Source organism: Mirounga leonina, unplaced genomic scaffold (assembly GCF_011800145.1).
Source record: "Mirounga leonina isolate KUSES-001 unplaced genomic scaffold, KU_Mleo_1.0 Mir_205, whole genome shotgun sequence".
In the NCBI taxonomy this organism is placed as follows: domain Eukaryota; kingdom Metazoa; phylum Chordata; class Mammalia; order Carnivora; family Phocidae; genus Mirounga; species Mirounga leonina.
Genome location: NW_023270515.1, coordinates 3211172 through 3234950, shown reverse-complemented (window position 1 = coordinate 3234950; position 23779 = coordinate 3211172). Strand labels below are relative to the sequence as shown.

General features: G+C 59.4%; 1 protein-coding gene across 1 annotated transcript in view; it reads left to right on the top strand.

Moving 5' to 3' along the window:
• PRDM15 (PR/SET domain 15) overlaps window positions 1–23310 on the top strand; it is a 46813-nt gene extending 23503 nt beyond the window's left edge. Inside the window, exons 10-22 of the mRNA XM_035028891.1 lie at window positions 102–269; window positions 2339–2433; window positions 3745–3876; window positions 5407–5541; window positions 6036–6199; window positions 7071–7150; window positions 7467–7586; window positions 13950–14081; window positions 15451–15534; window positions 15934–16109; window positions 18367–18447; window positions 19701–19910; window positions 20886–23310. Coding sequence (XP_034884782.1) covers window positions 102–269; window positions 2339–2433; window positions 3745–3876; window positions 5407–5541; window positions 6036–6199; window positions 7071–7150; window positions 7467–7586; window positions 13950–14081; window positions 15451–15534; window positions 15934–16109; window positions 18367–18447; window positions 19701–19910; window positions 20886–21428 — 2120 coding nt within the window. The 3' untranslated portion in view covers window positions 21429–23310. The remainder of the gene's footprint in view (window positions 1–101; window positions 270–2338; window positions 2434–3744; window positions 3877–5406; window positions 5542–6035; window positions 6200–7070; window positions 7151–7466; window positions 7587–13949; window positions 14082–15450; window positions 15535–15933; window positions 16110–18366; window positions 18448–19700; window positions 19911–20885) is intronic.
• The last annotated feature ends 469 nt before the right edge of the window (window positions 23311–23779 follow it).

Sequence of the window (23779 nt, the reverse complement as noted above, 5' to 3'; positions counted from 1 at the left end):
CCCCCCCGGGCCTCGCCGCCGCCCCCACGGCCGGGATGCCGATGGCGTCTTCAGTGCCGTTTACCTAAAAGCCGCTGTGTGTCTGCTTGCTCTCCGGACAGATGACAAGACGTTCCAATGTGAGATGTGTTTCAGATTCTTCTCCACCAACAGTAACCTTTCCAAGCACAAGAAGAAGCACGGGGACAAGAAGTTCGCTTGCGAGGTCTGCAACAAAATGTTCTACCGCAAGGACGTCATGCTCGACCACCAGAGGAGGCACCTGGAAGGTGAGCGCGGCCCCCTGGGTGCGAGCTCCCGGAGCGGGTCAGCGGGGCCGGGGGCCGGGGGCCGGCGCAGCCGGTGGCGCGGCCTCTCGGGATGCGGTCCGGGGACGCCCCGTCCGATGGGGTTCGACTCGGGCGCAGAGAGGTACCGGCGGGGCTGAACAGTGTCTTAGCGGGAACACCTGCAAACATCCCGAATGTTCCACGGTGGGGAAGAGTTAAGAAAACCGGACTCTTTATGGCATTGAAGGCTATCCAGCCCTTAAAAGCGTTTTCCTGAGTCTTTTACTATCTTGAGAAAATGCTTTTGATACGACAGAAAGCAGGGGAAGAAACAGCCTATGAAATTGGGTTTGGGGTATACTCTCAGCCTCGTGCAAGCAGCAGAATGTTCTGGGCAGACGCTGTGGGCGGGGCCATAAGTAATTCCTCCCTCAGTCCTCACGCTGTCTGCGGCCCGGATGGCCCATGTCGTCCGCAGCAGGGGTGCCGGGGAGCTTCCTGTCCACGTGGGAGGAAGACGGGGGTCAGTGGGCTTAGCAGCGGGCTGGGATGAGGGTGCAGCACCATGAGGGGCTGGAGCAGGATGGAAATGGGGGCGTGGCCGTGCAGGGCCACCAGGAGTCCCCAGTGGGAAGGCACCTGGGCCTCTTGTGTGTGCTCAGCGCCCCCGCCTGGACTTTCTTAAAGGAGCAGCTCAAACAGACCCTCTTTAAACGGGCCTTTTCGTTGTGATCATCCTGATTATTCCCCTAAAAGCCACTTCTCCCTTGCTGACCAGCCCTCAGTAGGTGGCACTTACTGACCAGAGCACCTTTTTTTATAAAAGTTTGAAAAGAATCATTTGAAAAGAATTACAGATGAAGCACAAGCTTGTTGAAAAAGAAAGCAGAGTTGCATGTGAAGTGTAACTGAGGCACCCACATGTGCGTGTACACACATCATCAGCCTTTTCCAAATAAGACGAGTCCTATCCTGTATGAGTTTTGCACCCCACTTCTCTGCCCAGCTGCTGTTCATGTGGCTTCAGAAAATCCACCACTTTTTTTCTCTGTGACCCACCGGGTGGTGCACTCGGGCCTCTCCAGCTACACCTGGTGCCCGGATGGCCCTGGGCAAGCCACTGTGCCTCAGTCTCCCCCCAGGCTGGTGGATGGCCGAGCCATCCCCTGCTGGTAGAGCCCCAAGCCCCATGTACCAGCTGCCGACGGTCCTGCCAGAATCAGTGTCTCCTGACAGGCAGGCACCTGGGCTGCGTTTGACAACTTGATTTCACCACGTTTTACAGCCGACACACGAGTCAGATCGTTTTCTGCAGGAACGAACGGATGTGTCTCATGGTTTTCCCCTTTACGTTGGCGCACAGTCTCCATGACCGCTTCAGCTCTGGTGTGCCTTGTGCCACTGCGAGCCTTTGGAGAAGGATGTATTTTCATGTCCCGTTGGCTGGGCGTTCTTAAGTCCGGCTCTGCATCCACTCTGAGATGCGGGAATGTTCCAGAACAGGTCAGCTGTGTGGAAAGGGACTGAGAGTGAATTTATCTTTTATTGAAAGAGATTCCCTGTCTCCTGCAAACTTCTAAAAATCCGACTTGATTCCGGTTATGAACAGTTAGGTTTTAAAACCGGAAGGAGTTCATTGTCACTTGATTTTTCTCCCTGATCCTGATTGACCGATTTAATTTACAAGGACGAGTATTGGTATCTTTTTTAACAAAAAATGTCATCCCCAAGAATCCTACCTTTGCCTTGAGCCCGTGGATTGAATGAAACTCCCTTCTTCAGCGTTAGCTCAGTGCAGCTCTCCGACGCCGTAAAACCCCCAAGCCCCGCTGCCCATGTATTTTCCAGGCTTCAGAGGCACGGACTGTGTCCTGTTCCCGTGGGCACGCACGGCCGCTCTTTCCCTGGAGCCCGTAGGAGCAGAGGCGCGTGCAGCTGCGTCCCGTGCTGGGGGCGCTGCTCACGCACGCATGGTGCCGCCCAGGCAGCCAGACTGGCTGAGCGGCGGGTGCCCAGCGCACGCCTGCCCCGGTGCACTCACTCTCTCGCTTGGGGGGCGCCCATTCCAGGAGTGCGGCGGGTCAAGAGAGAAGACCTGGACACCGGCGGCGAGAACCTGGTCCGCTATAAGAAGGAGCCCTCAGGATGCCCCGTGTGTGGCAAGGTAAGGCGCCGCGCTCCTTTCTGGAATCTGACCTGGGAGCCCCACCCTGCCCTGCAGTAACGCTCAGAGCTCTCCCCACGGAGCGTCAAGGGAGGGGTCTCTTAGGGAGCGAACAGATGCTCGGGTCATCGGGAGCGCCAGTGTCCACTCGTGTCACGCCCCTGTCATTGTCCTCCGGCGCTGTTGAGACGCGTCTCCCGTGAACGAGCTGAGAAGTGCTTTCTCCTCCACTGCTGGTTTTCCCTTTGCCGCGATTTCCCCCCGAGCCCCTCCCGGTGCTCGCCGTCTCCTCCATAGCGTCCCTGACACGTGTCCTTGTGGTGGAGGACCAGCGTGCAGTGTGCCCAGGAGGTGGGGAGTCCCGGGCCTTCACCTTGTCCCATCAGAGCCGGCCCCTGCACTTCGGTGAGGGACAGCGCTGACCCGCCCCTGGCCGCGGGCGCTCTGGGGCTCTTGGCTGCTTCCGGTGACTTCTTGTCTTTAACCCGGTCTGCCTTGAGAAGACGGGTGTTGGCTGAAACCTGCTGCCCCCGCCCCTCCCCGGGAGGCCTGCCTCCCCTACCTGGCCAGTCGTCCTCCCACCCAGCACCCCAGAGCCGTGGTCACAGGGTGGTTGGCCCCAAGTCCCCTGAAAATCTGGAAGAGAGATGTCGCATAAAAACACCAGCCTCCCATTCCTCGTGAGTCCTTTCCCTTCATTCATCTCTCGTGTTCTCCTCGTGGAGCACGTGGGGTCAGGCAGGCTGGAGGAGACCTGCTCTCTGGGTTATGTGGCCTCGGGACTGGCCATCCAGACGGACGCTGTCAGATCAGTGGGGCCCTGCAGGTGGTCTCTGTTGCTGCCTCGTCCCCAGAGCTCCATGCCAGAGGGCACAGGGCCCCAGCATCCCAGCCCGGCTCCAGCAGACAAGTATGGGGCCACACATGAGCCTCCACGCCCGTCGCACTAGACCAGCAACAGGAGACGGGGGAGTTGGTGTGAATTGTGCCTGAAACCCGGCGCCCAGACCAAGGGTGGCACTCTCCTTTGGTACCGACTCTCAGAAGATTGCAGCCATTTCTGTGATATACTGGCTTCTTGAAACGCCCTGTCCTAGTGAAGTATTTAAGTGAGCAAATAAAATGGAGCCGGATCTCACTGGTAGTGGACACGAGAGGACAGCTGCTTCTCTGGGATAACGTAGGCTCATATTTAGATGATCGCTGGCTCACATTTCGCTCGTGACTCTGGCCCCGAGGTGGGCACCGGGCAGGCGTCCAGTGTTTCTCTGCCTGGTTACGGTTTGTCAGGTCCCGCCCCTCTGCCCGTAGGTGTTCTCCTGCAGAAGCAACATGAACAAGCACCTCCTGACCCATGGCGACAAGAAGTACACCTGCGAGATCTGCGGCCGCAAGTTCTTCCGTGTGGACGTGCTCAGGGATCACATCCACGTCCACTTCAAGGTGCCACCCAGCGCCGCCCTTGCCCAGGGAGCTCACGTGGAGGCGTGGCAGGCCCTCGCGCTCAGCACCCTAAAACACTTGTCCGCTTGGCCACATTGCGCCTCTTCCGATGGGCTCTTGTGACCCTCTGCCGCATCTCAGGCCCCAGCTGCAGGGCTCACATGACAGTTCTTCCATTCCGGTGCTTCCTGGTGAGGGTAGTGAGGAGATGGGAGCGGGGTGGGTGGGCAGCGAGGATTCGGGGTCATTGTTAAGGGCAGAAGGGCCGATCCAGGGAGCAAAGGAGGAAATCCTAGGTGATGCCAAGGCCAGATGAAGGTGGTGAGCACGCGCCCTGGAGATGCCCGTCCACCCACCTGCGGCACAATGTCTGTCCCTAGTAGTTCCGGCCCCGGGTGCGGGTTGGAGTTTCGCTGGGCAGGTGGGAATCAAAGGCGGGGGGGGGTGAGACAGGAGTGTGGGAGGCTCCCCAGTGCAGGGGCTTAGCCACGTGGACAAAGCTGGGGTGAGGGAGGAAGGGCCCAAGAGCATCCGGCTGGGAGCCTCAGCCGGGGTTGGAGGGACTTAGACCTCAGCCCGCTGCCACCGGAGCGACGGAAATGGCGGCCCGGAGACCTGCCACGGAAGGACGGTTTCCTGAGGATTAAATTAGACTCAGCAGAGGCAAAGGGCCTGGCCGCTGTGAGCGCCGCGGTGGCATGGTGCCCGTCAGGTGCTGGTCCTCGGGTAGCTGGCCCTTTTTGAGTAAGGAACGGAACAGTAGGCCCTCGTGAAAACGTCCCCTCTGCTCCAGGAGGGATAGGGGAGAGACAGGATAGTGACCTTTCCAGAGGACACCTGTCCACCCTCCTCAGAGTCCTAGGTTTTGTTTAAGAAGGAAGCTTGGCCAGCTGTGGTGCGCCATCCTGGCGGCCTCCGCTGGGAAGTGGCCCGCGGCAAGGACGGCGGGCCACCGGTCCGCTGCGGCTGTCGGGGGGAGCAGCTAGGACGGGGAGCCAAGTCCCCCACAGGCAAGGCCTCCTCCGCTCCGCACCTGGCCACGGACCCACTGCAGGGCCCCCTCTCAGCGGCTCACCTGGGGCTTCTCCAGCCCGTGACGTGACTAGTGAAGTGTTTCTCGTGGTCTTTTTCAGAGAAGTAAGCGGAACTTTAGGGCGATCCTTGCCAGGCTACAAGGAAAGAGGCCTTAGAGACGACCAATCCCATCCCAGGGGGCAGACGCCACCATCACGGTCGGGGACACTAGTGTTCCCAAGTCCAGGCAGCCCCAGGCCAGGCTGCACCCCAGGGATGCAGGGCAGAGGCTTGCTCGGCTTGGCTGCCCCGGGCCGGGCAGAACTGTGTGAATGCAGGCAGGAGCCTGGCGGGCTTCCGGCCGGGATGTGGGTGCACGCAGGGGCCCGGGGATCCCCAGGGGAGGCAGCAAGCAGGACCCGGGTGGGACTTGCATGCGGTCTGCCTTCTCCGCGTGGGGCGGTCGCTGCTGGGGTGCGACTAAGCCGTCAACGCCGCGGCCACCCTGTGCCGCAGGACATCGCGCTGATGGACGACCACCAGAGGGAGGAGTTTATCGGCAAGATCGGCATCTCCTCGGAAGAGAACGACGACCACTCAGACACGAGTGCCGACTCAGAGCCTCACAAGTACAGCTGCAAACGGTGCCAGGTACGCGCCCGCGCCCGCGCCCCGCTGTCGTCCCGCAGACGGGCCTGGGGCGGCTCCGCGGGGTGGTGGGGCTGGTTCTCCGCCCGACCGCAGGCTCAGACTGGGGGCTGGCCTGCACGCGGCCCCTCGGCCCGACCCGGCCGGGGGAGCCGTGCCGGCCGGGTGAGCGCTGGTCCCCGCGTGAGGCTTCAGTGCTCGGGACGAGGGAGCTCGCTCCGGGCGGTTCGTGTTGTGCTTGAGTGTTGGCAGCTGCGCGCCCATCAGGGCCGGTGGGCGGGGGTGAGAGGGCGGAGGTCAGGTGGGTGGGGAGCGGGAGGGGCCCAGGTGCGGGCTGGTCTGGAGGGCAGGGCGCAGGCGTCCGCCTCTGCACCCCCCGCTCTGCGCTTTTGAGGCGTCCCTTTCTGTCGGGCCGGGGCGCCTCCGTGCGCGGCGGGGCCGTGCTGCTGGACGACGGGAGGCCGGGTGCCGGGCGTGAACGCTGTGCCCGTTGGCAGCTCACCTTCGGCCGGGGGAAGGAGTACCTGAAGCACATCATGGAGGTGCACAAGGAGAAGGGCTACGGCTGTAGCATCTGCAACCGGCGCTTCGCCCTGAAGGCCACCTACCACGCGCACATGGTCATCCACCGCGAGAACCTGCCGGACCCCAACGTGCAGAAGTGAGGAGGCCTCCCGGGGCTGGGGGCTGCGGGGTCGGGCCTGATGCCACGGGGGGCGCGTTCCCTGTGGGGAGGCAGGTGCTCTGACGGGTGAGTCCGTCTCCTCGGGGAGCCCCGCGGCCGGGTCTAGAGGGAAGCATGCTCCCCTCGTTCATCCTGTCCGTCGTCGGTCCTGTCTCCCTCACCCTCCTGGCCTCACAGCACAAGTCGGCCGCATCACAGAAGAGCAGTGTGATTCTCGGTCTGGCTGCAAAACCACCAGAAGCCCCTTTTCCCACCATAGTTAGGCTCCAGGGATGCCAGCCCCGCGTCTGCTGTAGCCCGCAGTCGGTGCTGGGTTCAAGAGCGGCGAGGGGGCCGTCCCCAGTAGAGGCTGGAGTAGCGGCTCGGGCTGCCTGACACAGGGCCACTGGGCAGCCCCGACGATGAAGTGTACTGTCTCAGTTCCGGAGGCCGGGGCCCCTAGGTCGAGGGGTTGGCGGGGCTGGTTCCTTCCGGAGGGAGCAGCTGTTCTGGGCCTCCCTCCTTGGCGGGTAGACGCTGCCTTCCCCGTGTCCTCACATGGTCTTCCATCTGTGCACGTCCGTGTCCTAACTTCTCCTCCTCCCAAGGACACCCGTCATACTACCCTACCCACCCGATGACCTTGTGTCTCTCCTAACGACCTCTGTAAAGACCCTGTTTGCACATGCGCTCAGAGCGTCAGGACGGCGGCCTGTGGACTTTGAGGGGCACGGTTCAGCCCTATCGGAAGTTAAAACCCCCGTGCGTCCACCTAGCCGCTCCCTTGCCTCCACGTTAAGGAGGAGAGGCTCGGGGTGCGCGTACCCTGTTGTGGCCAGGCCCGCCTGAGGCTCCCGTCCGCTCACAGGTACATCCACCCGTGCGAGATCTGCGGCCGCATCTTCAACAGCATCGGGAACTTGGAGCGACACAAACTCATCCACACAGGTAGCGCCCCGCCTCGGGGACCGGGACGGGACCGGGTGTCCCCGTGTCCCTGCTCCGGCAGTCCCTCGCTCCTCCTCCATGCCTTTCTCTGGCGTCTCCCGTCCTCGGGCCCTTGCCTCCGCGTCCGTCCCCAGCACGGCCCCCTGCCCCGTGGCCCCGGGTCCTGGGGACCTTCCCACTGCCGAGGAGCCGGCGGTAAGCTCCCGTGGAGGCCGGGGGCGCGCCATGTACCTGCCGCCACGCTTCTCCGTCACTGCTCTTGTGCTGGGACCGCGGACGTGGACCTGCGGGCTGACATTCTGACGTGCTTGTTTAGGTGTGAAGAGCCACGCCTGCGAGCAGTGTGGGAAGTCCTTCGCCCGGAAGGATATGCTGAAGGAGCACATGCGCGTGCACGACAACATCCGGGAGTACCTGTGTGCCGAGTGCGGGAAAGGTGCGGGGGCGCGGGGCTGGGTGGGCGTGCGGCGGACGCAGGAAAGGTATGGGGGTGTGCGGCCCGGCGGGCATGGGGCCAGGCAGGCACGGGAAAGGTGCAGGGGCACAGGGCCAGGTGGGCACGGGGCGGGGCGGGCGCAGGAAAGGTATGCGGGCACAGGGCTGCGTGGGTGTGGAGCGGGCGCGGGAAAGGTATGGGCGTGCGCGGCCCATTGGGCACAGGGCTGGGTGGGCACGGGCTATCACCTGCAGGCACAAAGCTGGATGGGCACAGGGCTGGGTGGGCGCAGGAAAGTCATGGGGGCACAGGGCTGGGTAGGCATGGGGCGGGCACGGGACGGGCACGGGAAAGGCATGGGGGCACAGGGCTGGGTGGGCGCAGGAAAGGTATGGGGGCACAGGGCTGGGTGGGCGTGGGGCGGCACGGGACGGGCACGGGAAAGGCATGGGGGCACAGGGCTGGGTGGGCATGGGGCGGGCGCGGGAAAGGTACGGGGGCACGTGGGCACGGGGCTGGGCAGGCGTGGGGCCGTGCGGATGCGGGAAAGGTGCAGGGGCACAGGGCCAGACGGGCACGGGCTGTCACCTGCGGGCGCAGCGGACACATGGGAGCCGGGGAGCGCCTGCCAGGCCGCTGGGGGGGAGCCCAGACTTGACTCACTTGTGTCACAGAGAAACAAGATGCAAGGGCAAGTGTTTAAATGAGAGGTTAGGGGGAAAATAGGGTGGTCCGCAAGGCAGAGGACGTGATGAGTTCAAGGCACAAATAAATCGTTTTTAAAGTGGGGAGGCAGCCCAGCCAAGGGTTATCTGCAACACCAGGTAATTCTAAGAACCTCTGTGTGTTCTGCACACATATGCAGAATGCCTGGCTCTTACCGCCTGCGGACTGGAACCAGGTACGCGTTAAACGGTGGTTTATTGTAACCAGTGATGACCATGGCCTTCATGGTAGGCAGGTGAGATTAGTTGAATAATAATAAACCTCTTAAAATATCTCACATCCGTAAGTAAAATGAGGAGGAAAAAAAAAGTCATCTCAGTGGTGAATTTTTAACCCATTTCTGTTAAAACGAAACTGTGTAGAAGAGGGGGAGCCCGGAGCTTCTCGGGCTGTCACCAGGGCAGCAGGACCGTCCCCGTGCGGACACGGGGCACATCAGGGCTGTCGGCTTTGCCATTAGATCTTTTTTAAAACTGTATATTTTTATGAAGTCTTTCTTTTTCCTTTACTTGGTTTTTTAAATTAAACACAAAGTGAAGAGAACACCAGTGTCTCATCGTGCCACTCATTGGATAGCCCGTTAGCACGCGTAAAATAAGATGACATGTAAAAGCCTGGAAGAGTGACCCACAGGGAAAGCAAAACGTGACCCTTTCCCCTCCCCCGCCCTCGACCCCCATCTGTCTCCCCAGAGGTGACGGTTTCTTGTCCGTCCCCTAAGTCTCTTTGTGCAAAGACAGCGTGCAGACTCCTTCACTGGAAAAGTAATGCAGGCGCCTAACCCCAAACAAATCTTTTTTTCTCATGGTAACGCAAGGTGGCACACAAGGTAAAGTTGTCGCTTCCGCCTCAGACCTGTTACACTCTTCAAAAGAACCACTCTCACCATTCTGTAGGAACATTCTAGAGGTTTCTGTGCTTGTCTTAGTGATGTCCTGGCTCTCCCAGCCCCTTCCCCACTTGCGGGAGGGGATGGTGTTGAGCAGCACAGAGATGGGCAGGGTCAGAGGTAGACCTGGTAGGGATGTACCCCCCCCCGCCCCGGGGGGTCAGACAGAAGCCATACCTGGGTTCCCTGGCAGGGCAGGGGCAGCTGCCCAGGGAGGACACTGATGTCAGAACCACGTCTTACAACGTTATGTAGCTGGTCATATTAGAAGTATGTTTAATATTTAGCTTCGTGATTTTTTCCATGAATTCTGAATTGTCTCATAAATGCTCGTGTTAGTACTTGGGCTAACACGTTATTTCACACACACTAAATTATTGGTGTGGTCATTTTGCTTTCAGATTACAGTCATTACCACGTACAAGCAAATGCTTGTGTTTATCTGGGTTTTTTATTTTCCCGTATTTTGCTTTTTATGTACTTGGAAATTCATCTTAGAGAGTTTTCATGTCAGAATAGGTAGAATTGCCTTAATTTAGCTCTCAAAACCGTGATAGGGTTCTATCCTGCAGAGTCCTGTAACCAGACCCTTTTACTTCTGTATCGAGGGCTTTTTCGTGTGTGGTCTTTTCATTACAAGCAGTGTTGCAGGAAACACCCTCGCGTACTGTTACTTCACATTTTTTCCTAGACATCCTAGGCCTGACTGGGATTTACTCAGGGGCGAAACTGTTCGGAGTGACGTGAGTCCCGGCCCCAGCAGCAGTTTCGGTGAGGAGCAGGATGGGGCAGGATACCCAGGAAAATACCTTGTTCAGAATCACTCGGCGCGCTGTGAAGTGCCTGGGACAGGCCCTGGGGAGGCAGTGTGGACTGCATGAGGAAAGCCACCGTGCATTTAAAGATATAAAGAGGGCCAGCCCCGGTCCAGGCTTGGGAATTCTACTCGTTAAAAACAGTTGCTGGCCCAGAGTAAATTGCAAATGTGATGCAGAGTGAATCCAAGTCCCAGCAGAGAGAGGCTTAAAATTTCCACTGTGTGGCAGTCCTGTGTATTTTAAAGCTGTTCTCAGATCTTTCTTTAAAATGGAAAGAGAAGCATGGTTTGTCACCAAAACGGGCTGCGATGGGGGGGTCAGAATGGGGAGGTGAACTTTGTTGTGCCTTTCCTTCTGTGCATTTTCTTTTTATGACCATGTGTCATTTTGTGACATAGAATCCGTTCATTTTAGATGCATGTGGGAGAGGGGTGCAGGTGTGGGACAAGACAACAGGGACTGGTTCTCTTCCACGCATCTCCTCTGCCATGGTCCCAACAGGGCCAGAGCCAAGATGCCACTGTGTCCGGCTCAGCCTGGGGACAGCCGGTGCTGGTGAAGGGAAGGAGGCAGGCAGACTCGTGGACTTGGGGTGAGAGTGTACATTGGTACAGTTGGGATGGGCTGTTGGGCGCTGTTAGCTGCAGTTAGAAATGTGGCTTATTTTTGGTACAAAGATCTATTTGCAGCTTAAACATAATGTAGCCCGGTTTGTGACAGAGAACAGCGTGAAACCCTGAGCGACTCCTTCTGTTGGCCTCAGGGCCCTTGCACTGGCTCTTCCCTGCACCAGGAATGCCGTTTTCCCAAGTAGCTCTCAGACCCTCCCACACTCCTTCCGGATCACTGTTTAGATGCATCCTCTGAGGGGACCCCCTTCCATCCCACAGGATGAGCCAGCTTCTGGGCGACTTCCATTCCTTCCATTCCTGTCCCTGCTTTATCCTGCTTCTCTTCATCCCTTCCCACGTGGCGCTTGCCCTTTGTTTGGCCCCCTCCCTGTGTAGCTTGGCGCACAGCCCAGCCTCTGGCACCTGGAGCAGACTGGTCCCATGGCAGGCACTGGCGCGGGGTGTGTCTGTTAATGGACAGATACCAGCTAGGAGTGGTACTTCGTGCTGAGAGCAGCCTGGTGGTAGGTTTGTACCAGCCGGGCCAGATGTTGAGGCGAGTATCAAATGGCAGCACAGACAGGGGGGACTGCACTGGGGAGGGGCCATTCTGCGTGACTGAACGCGCTCAGCAGTGTCCCCGGGTGCCCGTGTGACCTGGCAGGGCTGCTGAGCGCCATCCTCAGGGCTGACCTCTGATCACCGGTAGCTTTTTCACTGAGTGTGTGGGATTTTTTTGATCAAAAAGTTAAAAATAATTTTTTAAGGGGAAAACACTCTTCTGAAGTCAGCACTGGGCCCACCCGTGTCTTCCCATCCTGTAGCCTTGGAAGCCTTTTCTGGTGGCCAGTCACTTCAGAGACTTCTGCTCCTTCTGCTGGCTCAGGCAGGGCTGTTCTCATGGCTTCTCACAGCATAGCCAGGCCCAGGATTTCATGCAGCCATGGGGTTCATGCAGGCCTAGTTCAGCCAGGCCTGGGGTTCATGCAGCCCTGGGGTTCATGCAGGCCTAGTTCAGCCAGGCCTGGGGTTTATGCAGGCCTAGGGTTCATGCAGGCCCAGTTCAGCCAGGCCTGGGCTTCATGCAGCCCTGGGGTTCATGCAGGCCCAGTTCAGCCAGGCCTGGGCTTCATGCAGCCCTGGGGTTCATGCAGGCCTAGTTCAGCCAGGCCTGGGGCTTCATGCAAGCTTAGTTCAGCCAGGTCTGGGTTCTTGCATGCTTGGGGTTGAGCCAGGCCCAGGTTCATGCAGGCCTGGGGATCAAGTAGGCCTGTTTCAACCAGGCCCAGGGTTCCTGCAGGCCAGGTTCAGCCGGGTCTGGGGTTCATGCAGCCCTGGGGTTCATGCAGGCTCAGGGTTCCTGCAGGCCTGAGTTCGGCCAGGCCTGGGTTTAGTAGGGGCCAGAGCTGGCTGAGACCCTCCTCCACATTCACCAGGATGGGGAGTTTTCCAGGTAACCTGGTGGGGACTCTGTTCAGCACTACAGTTCTTTGGCTGCTGTTACCGAGGGCAGTACTAGCCGTGGTCTGTGTCTGCCCTGCTCCGGAGCCCCTGCAGGAGGTCACTTTCTGTGTGGTTCTGAGTTAGCCGTCCACTGTCTCTTGGCTGGTTCAGTTTGTGGCCTGCAGGATGGGACCCATTCTGCTTTGTGTGTGTGAGCCACCACCCACCTGCTCTGCAGTGCCCCTTGCCCACCCCGCAACCCCGTTAGCCCTTCCCACGCAGCACTGCCCACCTAGTGGGCATCCTGTACTGGGACCCCCCCTGCCGCTGACCCCCGGCCCGTATCGGGACCCCCGCCGCTGACTCACACTCTGTACAGGGACCCCCCTCCCGCTCCGCTGACCCCCATCCTGTACCGGGACCCCCGCCGCTGACTCACACTCTGTACAGGGACCCCCCGCCACTGCTGACCCCCATCCCATACCGGGACCCCTGTCGCTGACCCCCGCCCCATACCAGGGTCGTCCCTTCTCCACTGGCCCAAGTTTGTGAGGTTGTAGTTTATTTCACGTCCTTTAGCAAAGGTACATTTCCTTAAAGGCAGATTGGAGGTCCACACCTGCGCCACGCAGCACCCAGCATCCGGAGGACTTACTCCTCATCTCAGTGTGCCCGCCGTCTGGAGCCCCAGCAGCTCAGGCAGGCGGCCCCCTCTCAGCAGATGACTCGGCTGTGTGTCACAATGGTCACATCCGCCCCTGTCGTTCCAAGCACTGACCCTCAGGTCTGGGCAGGCCCCTGACAAGGTGAGCTGTCTAGACATGGACAGTAAACCCCTAAGGTCCTCTGAGGGCATAAGTGCCCATCTTGCCACTGGTGGAGGGGGCCCTCTAGGAGATTCACCCCCACGCCCTGACCTCCCCCAGTTCTCTTGTTCTGCACCCACCAAGGCCTGTCCCTGCCCGAGCGTCCAGGTCACGGCCCCTGTGGGGGGTTGAGGCACCGGGTGGGGGGGCTGTGGGTACTGTGGGGGGGTGATCTAGGTATGGGGGCACTGTGGGTACTGTGGGGGGGTGTCCTGGCCCAGGGTAGGGGATCAGGCACTGTTGCAGGTCTGGGTCGTGGGCACTTCGGGGGTGTTAGGGTGCAGGCACTGCGGTGGGTGTCCTTGGGTCCAGGCACCATGGGGGCTCCTGGATGCAGGTATTGTGGGTGTATTGGGGTGCAAGCACTGTGGACTGTCCTGGGTGCAGGCGCCATTGGGGTATTGGGGTGCAGGCACATCGGAGGGTCCTGGATGCAGGACGTATTGGGGTAGGGGTATGATGGAGTATTGGGGTGCAGACACCATGGAGTTGTGTGGGGTGCTGGCACCGTGGGGTATTGGGGTGTGGGCACCATGGGGGTGTGCAGGGCACAGGCACCGTGGGGGTGTGCGGGGCAGGGGCACCGGGGGGTTGTGCGGGGCGTGGGCACGGGGGGGTGTGCGGGGCGCAGGCACCGTGGGGGTGTGCGGGGCGGGGCACCGGGGGGGTGTGCGGGGCGCGGGCACCGTGGGGTTGTGCGGGGCGCGGGCACCGGGGGGGTGTGCGGGGCACATGGGCACCGTGGGGATATTGGGGCGCGGGCACCGTGGGGGTATTGGGACGCGGGCACCGTGGGGGTTTGCGGGGCGGGGGCACCGGGGGGTTGTGCGGGGCGGGGGCACAGTGGGGGTGTGCGGGGCGTGGGCACCGGAGGGGTGTGCGGGGCGGGGCACCGGGGGGTTGTGCGGGGCGGGGGCACCGGGGGGGTGTGCGGGGCGGGGCACCGGGGGGGTTGTGCGGGGCGGGGGCACGGGGCGGCGGGCGGGCTGGCTCACGTGCATTGTCGGCAGGCATGAAGACCAAGCACGCGCTGCGTCACCACATGAAGCTACACAAGGGCATCAAGGAGTACGAGTGCAAGGAGTGCCACCGCAAGTTCGCGCAGAAGGTCAACATGCTCAAGCACTTCAAGCGGCACACGGGTGAGCCGGCGGCTCGGGAAGCCGGGAGATGGGCGGGGACAGAGCTGCCTGTGGCTTCCCGCTTCCTGTCGCTTGGCTCTCGGGAGCCGCCTCTGTCAGAGACGGTCCCCTCCCTGCGAGACCCGTCCCCGCGCCGCCGCCCACGCACACAGGAGCCCAGGTCCCCGCTCGGCTCACCGCCGAGGCATCTGCTGAGCTCCCCCAGGTCTGCAGGGTCTGTGCCTTGCACCCAGCCATGTGCCCGAGCGTGTGCCCACGAACCGATCACCCGAGGGCCGGCTGTCCGTCGCGGCTTTGGCTGGGGCACGAGACGCTGGAATGTCTTACGTGTCTGTGTGTCCGCGGAAAACAACAGCGCACCCGCTAAGAGTGATGATGTGTGTTAACTTACATAGAAGTTTGTGATGCAGCAGGGAAAAAACAGCCTCTAGCAACAACTATGAGCTCTTTTCTCATAAAAGACGCGTGTGTGGACAAACGCGTGTGAGAGTGAGAACCAGGGGACACGGGGACTGAGGGAAGGTTACCCCTGCTGACCGGCTGTGTCTGTGTGAAACTTCTTCCCTGCGGTTCCCTGTGTCCCCACCCCCCCCCATAACTGGGTTTTGAGAGCTGCACCACCTGGTCCAGCTTCCCTGCGTGCCCACCTCCCTCACTGCCCCCCCCGTCCCCTCCGCGTGCCGGCACCCCATCACTGGTTGACCACGGGTGTCTTCCTGGAGAAGCTCTTCCAAGACTCACGCCGCCTTTTCTGGGAAGCGTCCTCACTCCCCACGACTGGGTCCTGAGCCACCTCCCGTCCCACTCTGCACTCCACAGCCACACAGGCTGCTGGGGTGTGGTCACCTCTGTCCCTGCCTGTCCCTCCACGAGCCATGGTGAGCCCAGGGCCCCGTGCACATGGGGCTTCACACACGCTCCCAGGACCGAGCGCCGTGGGCCTCTGAAGTCACTCCTCGTTTCCATTTCTGGGGAAACCCTTGTTTATGAGGCATGCTGAGGGTCCTCTTTTTGTCTGTACAGAGGGGTGCTCCATGCGTGCTTGCCAGGCCACGGGCGACTGGGATGACCCCCCCCCCCCGCCCCGACTGAGAGACGGATGAGCTCTGGGCAGCTGCAGAAATGCAGGTGCCGAGCAAGGCTGACCACATTGGTTCTGCCCATGCGGAGTGGACAGAGGGCCCGGAGCCCGTGGCCTCGCCAGTCCCACCGCGGGAGGCGCTCGCCAAGCCGCCCGATGCTCCGGTTGAGTGTGGGAGCCAGCGCTTGCTCTCTGGGGTCCCCTGGCCATTCTCTTCCCTGTGGCTTCTGCACACACGGAGACCCTCGGCCGAGGGAGCCCCTGAGGTTAGCGCACCCTCTCCTGCAGGGATTAAAGATTTCATGTGTGAGCTGTGCGGGAAGACCTTCAGCGAGAGGAACACGATGGAGACCCACAAGCTCATCCACACAGGTAAGCGGGGCGGCAGGCCAGGCGCTCGGCCCCCTCCGCAGTCCCTGGCGCGGCGCCCCGCGTTTGCAGGAGTGGGACAGCTGTCCATCTGCTCCGCAGTGCGGGCTTCTTCAGGGCATTTGGTCTGCCCTGCCTCCACGGGTGGCCCCTTAAAAATCAGCCCACCAGGACTTTCAAATGTCCACTCCCGAATTTTCAAATGCTGGAGCAGCGTCACCCTCTGTGAGGGAGAGGCGCCGTCCTGCTCATCTCGCCCGCTCGTCCCCACCCTGCCTGACTGGGCAGACGACCCTCGCAGCGCGGCCCGAGGGCGAAGCTCCCGCTCGCCTGTCCTGTGGGCCGCGGGATGGCCCCGCCCGTGACCTCTGCTTGTGTCTTCCTCCCCACGTGTGCGGGAAGTGGGCAAGCAGTGGACGTGCTCCGTGTGCGACAAGAAGTACGTCACCGAGTACATGCTGCAGAAGCACGTGCAGCTCACCCACGACAAGGTGGAGGCGCAGAGCTGTCAGCTGTGCGGGACCAAGGTGTCCACCAGGGCCTCCATGAGCAGACATATCCGACGCAAGCACCCGGAGGTGAGCCTGGGGCGGCACGCGCGGCCCCTCCCTGCCCCCTGCCCCGCCGCTCGGAGACCGACCGCACTGGCTCGTGGACCCCCCTCTGCAGACCCAGGCTTCCTAGAAGCGGGGCCCGGGCCGTACACTCCCCCTGCCCCTGGGAGGCGCCGAGCAAATGAATGAATGAGTGAGTGAGTGAATGAATGAATGAATGAATGAATGAATGAAGAGCTTCAAACATTTTTTGCTGAAGTTACAGGTGGTTCTCGCTGGAATTACAGCAAGACAGAAGCACAACCCTGGTCCCCTCCCTCCGTCCTTCCCATTGGGGTGGCTGACCCGGGGCGCAGAACGGGGGCCTCCCAGCGCCGTGGGGGCCGAGGCTGGTCTGAGCCCCGGGGGGAGCAGTTGCCCAGAGGCAGGCTGACCCTGCCCGCCTGGGCGTGTGTTCCAGAGGAAGGTCCAGGGCACTAAATAATTCACGTACTTTAAAGAGAGGCAAAGTGAAAAACACAAGTAGAAAAACACGCGGGTCCGTAGCTATCCGATCGCTTTGGGGGCAGAAGTCACGGACAAAAGCATCCCTCAGTCTGCCTGGCAGAAAGTACCCCACTCAGGACGCTGTAGGCCCGGCGGGTGAGCAGAGGAAGCCCGGACGCAGGTGTTGGCCTTCCTGTCGGCAGCCGATCTAAGCTGCTGGGAGGAAGGGTGACAGCCGTTCGAGGAGGAGACTCGAGGAACCGAGCGTGCACACACGTGCAGAGGAAACATACAAGGTTAAAACCCAAAAAAAGCCTTCAACCTCGCCGAGGCCAGGAAACGCGAGTGCCAACCGAGGATGCCATCTGTCGTCTGGTGGATCAGACTGACGGTGCTGGCTGGCTGGGGGCGGCGCGCTGGTCACTGACGTCCTCCTGGGGGCAGCACGGCCGTGTTGGGCCCCTCCCTGCAGCAGGAGCAGTGGGCTCGGGGTTTGAGACACACGTGCGAGTGGCCGTGGTAGCGTGTCCTGCACGTTGTACGTGCATATGCGACGCTCCCCGCTATGGAGTAAGTGGTCGCGCAGGGAACAGAAGACGGCGTCGTGTGGCGGCCGGTGTTGAAATTACCCATGCCGAGCCGCCCGCCAGGCCTCCCACTCTGTCGGCCGGCCGCGACACCGGGGCTCAGGGCCCAGGGCAGGCGCTGCAGGCCCCCATGTGCTGAGTCTGCAGTTTGTGCGAGTTCTCTGTCGCTGTTTGAGTTTCGGTAGTTACCGGTATTCACAAGGAGCGTGTAAGCCAGTCCCTGCAGCCCGGACGCGTGATACGCGTGGCTGGGTGCAGAGAGGGGCCTCGGCCAGCACAGAGGTGCTCAGCGAGCGCGTCCGTCCAGCGAGTCCTGTCAGCAGGGTCGGAGAGCACTCCCTAACGGGTTGATCACTCTGCAAGGTTAGCTTCCTGTGCCTGCTGCTCAAGTGGGGGCGGCGTTCGCCACGAGCCCCCCCTGAGCATGCCCGCAGCGGGCAGAACAGGCGTGCTGGCAGGGGAGGGCTCGCAGACGAAGGGCAGAGGATACGCGGCCGTGGCTCTTCTCCGCCCTTGTTTCTCCAGGCTCCGGCCTCTTCTCCTGGGGCCGTTCCTTTGGATCCTTTCACCCTCCTTTCATTCTGTGTTGTTCAGACACACACGTACGAAGCCGCCGCTGGTGGTGAGCCCTGGGGAGCCAGCCATACAGGACGCGTCTCACCCTCCCGGACCTGACAGTCGGGGGTGGGAGACGGGGGAGAATAGGAGGTAGATGAGAGCTGAGAGTAGTTACAAGGAACACATCACATGTCACAGAGGTGACCCCGGGCAGCTGAGAAGGTGGCGGTGGGGGGCGGGGAGGGATACCTGGGCGGGCTCTGCCACGGTTGCTCACGAGGCCTGGCGCTGTGAGTGTGCGTGTGGCAGGGAGGGGGCAGGGATAGAGGTGGTGGTGCTGCTTGTGTTTATGGTGGCATTGATGATCCTGGTTGTGCTGGTAGGGTTGCTGATGGTTGTCATGGTGACGATGCACGTGGTGCTGGTGGTTATGGTTGTCATGGTGACGATGCAGGTGGAAGTGAGGTGCTGGCGACAGTGGGTGAGATCACATCAGTGGCACCTGGCCACTTTCACTCCGCGTCCTTTGCGAGCATCGCAGCGCAGGTCCTGAGCTGAGCTGGGTCGGGAACCCAGGGGTGCCCGTAAGAGATAACAAGAGTCAGTTGCCGGCGCAGCATCCTGGGCTCATCACCTGTGCTCACCCATAGGTCCTGGCCGTGCGGATTGATGACCTGGACCACCTCCCAGAGACCACCACCATCGATGCCTCCTCCATTGGCATCGTCCAGGTACGCACCGAGCAGGCCCATGGCCTGGGGCAGGGAGGCTTGGACACGTGTTGTGCGGAGCTGGAAGCAGAATTCCCTCTTCTTCAGGGACCTCAGGCTTGCTTATTAAGGCTTTCAACTGATTGGATGAGGCCCACCCACAATACGGAGGGTGATCTGCTTTGCTTAGAATCCACTGATACAATGTTAATCTCATGTAAAAAAATACCCTCACAGCATCTTTGCTGGACAGCCAAACACGTGGGCACCCGAGCCCAGCCATGTTAACACGTAAAATTAACTATCACAGGTGATTTCCATAAAAGGCCAGCATAACTAGATTGTTGTAACTAAAATAACTATTAGATGAACTTAGTTTTTAAAGAACTTTTAAGCCAATGCCTTCGTAAAAATGGTGTTTTATTGTAAAGGGACTATGCCATGCTCTCGATTACTGTAAAATCACGGTCACACCTCTGTATTTGAAACAGTGCTTTGAGCATAGTGCTCAGGTGCTGGGTTGTAGTGAGTGAGCGCGAGAAGGCCTGTTCCCCTCCTCTCTGTAGTGCCCCAGACGCCCACGGCTCACGTCCTGCCCCCACGAGGGCAATCCCATGATGGCCTCGCCCTGGCAGGCTTCCTCTGGGTCTGTCTGCTGCTGGGTGGGGTCTCACCGTGTGGGATGGCACGAGAGGCCCAGAGGCGTGCTTGGTGACCAGGATGGCCTCTGACACCCAGCCCAGGCGTGGCATCGGCCTGGTTCTGGAAACTTGGTCACGCTGCAGCAGTGTGCCCTGGACAGGCAGAGGAGTGTGCAGGGCACCTGTCTGGGGTTGCTGGGGTTGCTGGGCACGGTAGTCGTCCCCAAAGGAGATGATGTAATGTTCTTGTAGTCACACCCGTTCTGATCCAAGGCCGTTTTCTCTCATGAATTTGCTTCAGCCTGGGGACAAGAGCACAGGCATGAATGGATTTTCAGCCTCAGGCTGAGCTCACGAGAGCTGAAATGGGCGTCAAAACTGTGTCTTTAGAGATGTTCACATTCCAGCACAAATGTGGCTTTTAAAAATATGACTTATATGTAATTTCCTTCACTTTTTCAAGAAAGTGAATCCAACAGGAACATGCCCCATCTCTGGAAGCACATGTGAGCAGACTTGCTGTGGTCACTCCGATTCCTAGGGCCGTGTCCGGGGACCGTGCTGGGACCTCTGTGGCCACCCTGGGGACACAGCCCAGTGACCCGGACGTTGCCAAAACTTGTGTTCCTGCAGCCTGAACTGAGTCTGAAGCAGGAAGATCTGGCCGAGGGGAAGCACGTGAAAGCCGCCAGGAGGGCCCACAAGAGGAAGCAGAAGCCGGAGGTGGAGGCGGCGGGAGCCCCGGGGCCGGAGGAGGCCGCCTTCAGCGAGTACTCGGAGAAGGAGCCCGTGCTGTCGGGTGTGGGGGACGAAACCGACTCTGCGGTGCAGAGCATCCAGCAGGTGGTCCCCTTCCTGCGGGGGCGGGACATTGGGGGGAGCAGCTGGGGGGCGTGGGGACCTCACCCGTACCCCTGCGGATACGCTGATGCTGGCCGGGGCCCCGCGGTGGCGGGCGCTCCATGGGGCACTTCTCCCATAAGCCAGCGTCAGCGACATACTTCCCAGCTCAGATCTAGAGGTCACACTTGTCACTGTGAATCGCGGCTTGACCGTGGCGCCTGGGCGGGACAGCCGCCCCCGCCCGCGTGGGAACCGGGTGGTTTCTGGGGTTATAAGAGGCCCACGTGTGTCCCCTTAGCGTGGGAGTGGGGCCCGCTGCATCTGCCCCTGGTGAGGTCACACCTGAGGTCCCTGGAGGGTCGGCGGAAGCAGAGATGCACGTGGCCAGCCCGTCTGCTGCTTTTAATGGAAGCCTCTGATTCGCTCTCTTTGGTTTTGAGGCTCGCGATTCTCTCACCGACGTGTGTCTCGTACTTGGTTTTGGGCGCTAATCGTAACGCAGACATTCTTGCACTTATTTGGCCGTTCGTTCCTCTCCGTGGAGAAGATGCTGCTTCTCCTGGATTTTCTCAGTCCTGGTGCCGCAGATGTGGGGGTTGCTCTTTGTAGCTTGATCGCTGGGGTTTTCGTTCGCCAGCGACAAGGTGCGGGAGAGGAGCGACCGGAAAACGCAGAGCGCGCCTTCTTCTGCCTTTCTCGTCGTTACTTTCCTCTGTTTTTGTCCTGGCCCGTGAGATCTTTTGTTTTTCGCTTCAGTGAGTGGCTCCATGGTCCCGTCTGTATCTTACTGCTCTGCTTCACTAGAATCATTTTTCTGGGACAAAACTAACTTGGTTTAATCCTTCACCAAAAGACGTTTCCTCTCTTCCTTCGGGCCAGGCGGGGGGCCAGGCATGGGGTTCCTGCAGCGGAAGGCTCTGCCGTTGGCCGTTCTGCAGACTGTTAATGGTCCTGCATTGTGTGTGACCCTTGCAGGTGGTAGTGACCCTGGGTGACCCAAATGTGACCACTCCGTCGAGCTCAGTGGGCCTGACCAACATCACCGTGACCCCTATCACCACCGCCGCTGGGACTCAGTTTACCAGTCTCCAGCCCGTGGCCGTTGGGCACCTAACCACCCCAGAGCGCCAGCTGCAGCTGGACAACTCCATCCTGACCGTGACCTTTGACACCGTCAGTGGCTCCATGTTGCACAACCGCCAGAACGACATCCAGATCCACCCCCAGCCCGAGGCCTCGAACCCGCAGTCCGTGGCCCACTTCATCAATCTGACCACGCTGGTCAACTCCATCACACCCCTGGGGAACCAGCTCGGCGACCAGCACCCGCTCACGTGGCGTGCGGTGCCGCAGACGGACGTCCTGCCGCCCCCCCCCCCCCCGGCCCCCCCCCCCGCCGCAGGCGCCCCCCCCGCCGCAGGCGCCGGCCGAGCCCCAGCAGCAGATGTACAGCTACTGAGTCGCGCGACCCGGGACTCAGACAGAGACCGACACACGGGTGTTCTTTTTTATTTTTGAGATTCGTTCGCTGGGTACCAAACCGAGGAAAAAAAACCTCATGGCAATGTGAGGTTGACTTAGCTTTGCAGAACTCTCTCCAGATCCCCCGCCTGGCATCACAGTCTGTCGGCGCACCTCGAGTGACCCCCGGCAGGTGGCCGCCCGTGCCAGCCGCACGGCCCGTGCCCAGCAAGGTGGCACGTCACTGGCCCGGCCCTGCTCGCGGCGGCCGCCCCCAGCAGAACTCAGTCTGGGGGACACGGGCTCTGGGAAAGTGGGGCAAGCGGGAACAGAGAGGCGAGCGATATGTCAGGAGGAACACAGTGGCTCGCCTGCCTCCTTCAGGGCGTAGTTGCCGCAGCGGGGGACGCAGTGAGGATCCCCACGGGGCAGCGCGCCGCGAGGAAACTCCCGATTTCTCGCTTCTGGGTGTTTTTGGCGAATGAGCAGTTAGACGTTAAAGTGACGTTTATTTTCTTTGAAATTTGAGTTGAGTCAAATTTGTTATACAACTTTGGGCCGAAGATGTGTGAGAAGGCACCCTGTGGCTGCGGACGACCCTCTGGGCGCAGTCGGTCCGGGCGAGGGGTCTCTGGGGTCGCTGACTCGGGCCTCAGAGGCGTCTTTGTAACATAACGTGGATCGATGTTTTGGGTTTTTTTTTGTTTTTTTTTTTTACTTTATTTCAAGCCTATGTTATGTATTCAAGACTGTCGTGGCCACGTTGTTTTTGATTTTTAACATGCTGAAGTCGTTTGCACTGTAGGAATGTTGGTCCGCGTGCAGCTCTGCATGGCTTCTTGAGCGCAAGGGACACAGCACCATGTGTGACAAGTCCCTTCTGGCGGCTCCTGCAGAGCTGCCTGGGGATCCTCTGCCAGCCAAATATATTTATTACGGCTGAGACTCAGCCAAACCCACCGAAGAACAGGGAAGAAATTCATGTTTTCTTTCTGTCTCAACTGAATTCCAAAGGTTGACGTGTTTTAAGACCAGTGTTCTAGAAAAATGTTGAACGAGCTTGGCTCTTCACAGCAGGAAAATAGAGGTTTTTCTGAAGTACAGAGGTACTGCCATTTCCTGCCAGGCAGCAATGAAAGCAGAAAAGTTTAGTTCACGTGGAGAAGCGTGAACAGCCTTCGTGGACGAACGTGCCGAGTAACAGCCACGTCTCCGTCCCTGGGACATGCGCTTTCACGCACGTGAGCACCTGTCAGAGGTGCTGGGCCAGGCTCACGCTCTCCTGCTGCTCAGCCAGGGACACAGGGGCTCAGTGTTTACCCTCCTGATACCTTGTAACGCTGTCCACAATGACATCATAACATTTGCCTTATTCTGGCCTCCTCACTCTTTATCGTGCATCCTATATTCCTTGGGAGATCCACGTGGAGGAAAGAACGACAAGGAGTCAAGAAGTGGATACATAGGCCGGAGGAATCTTGTGTTTCCGGTGAGGCTAAGGATGATTCGTTCTGCAAAATGCAAGTTTCCTAGCACTTCACTTTATTCCGATTAGCAAGATTCTGAGGCTAGGGCTAGAATTTGTTTCGTGCAATGCATGCCTTCAGAACTGCGGAGATGCTCACACACGCAGTACGTAAGAGGGCCTCCAGACACAGCTCAGTCACACTTCTGTCTCCTACCTGGCGGTCGAATTCATAGTGGGAGATTATTTGACTTTTTAATTTATGATAATTATTTTTATGTTATTTATGTATATAATTAACTGCTTTATACACAATAGTTTCATCAAATGAACTTGGGCTAGGAGTGATATATTTTCTAAAATATTGTCTTCATTCTCCAAATATAAATGGTCTGGGTACCCACGGGATCATCAAGAGCACCAAGGTTCCTAATGTATTTTTTTAAAAAAAATCACTGACAGTTTTTTTTTTTTTTTTTTGCTCTTGCAGCATAGAAAGGGTGAATGACCAACTAAAAATACAAACACAGTTAACCCTCTGTTAGCCTTTACCTCTTACTCCTCGTCCCGGTGTAATAAAGGCCTTTTAAATCACAATTTTATTTTTTTAAAGACATTGTTTTCGTGCCTGGAGTAAGGATGCATCAAATGTTTTTAAAGCACCTCGTGTAGGCTGTGTGGCCCTGGTGTCCTCCCACTGTTCCTTCACACACACCAGTGGAACGATCCTTCGCGTAACCACCAGTTAGAACTCTGAATAAAAATCGGATTCGCTCCTGAGTTTTCTGTAGACACACTTGGTCTTAATAGGGTCACTGTGGGAGGCAAAATAGGTCCCTGTCGTCTTAAAACCATTGCTATGAATTTGCATACAAGGGACTGGGGAGCAAAAAAAAAAAAAAAAAAAGTGCCACTCAGCCAAGAGAGTCCCCGACCGTAGATT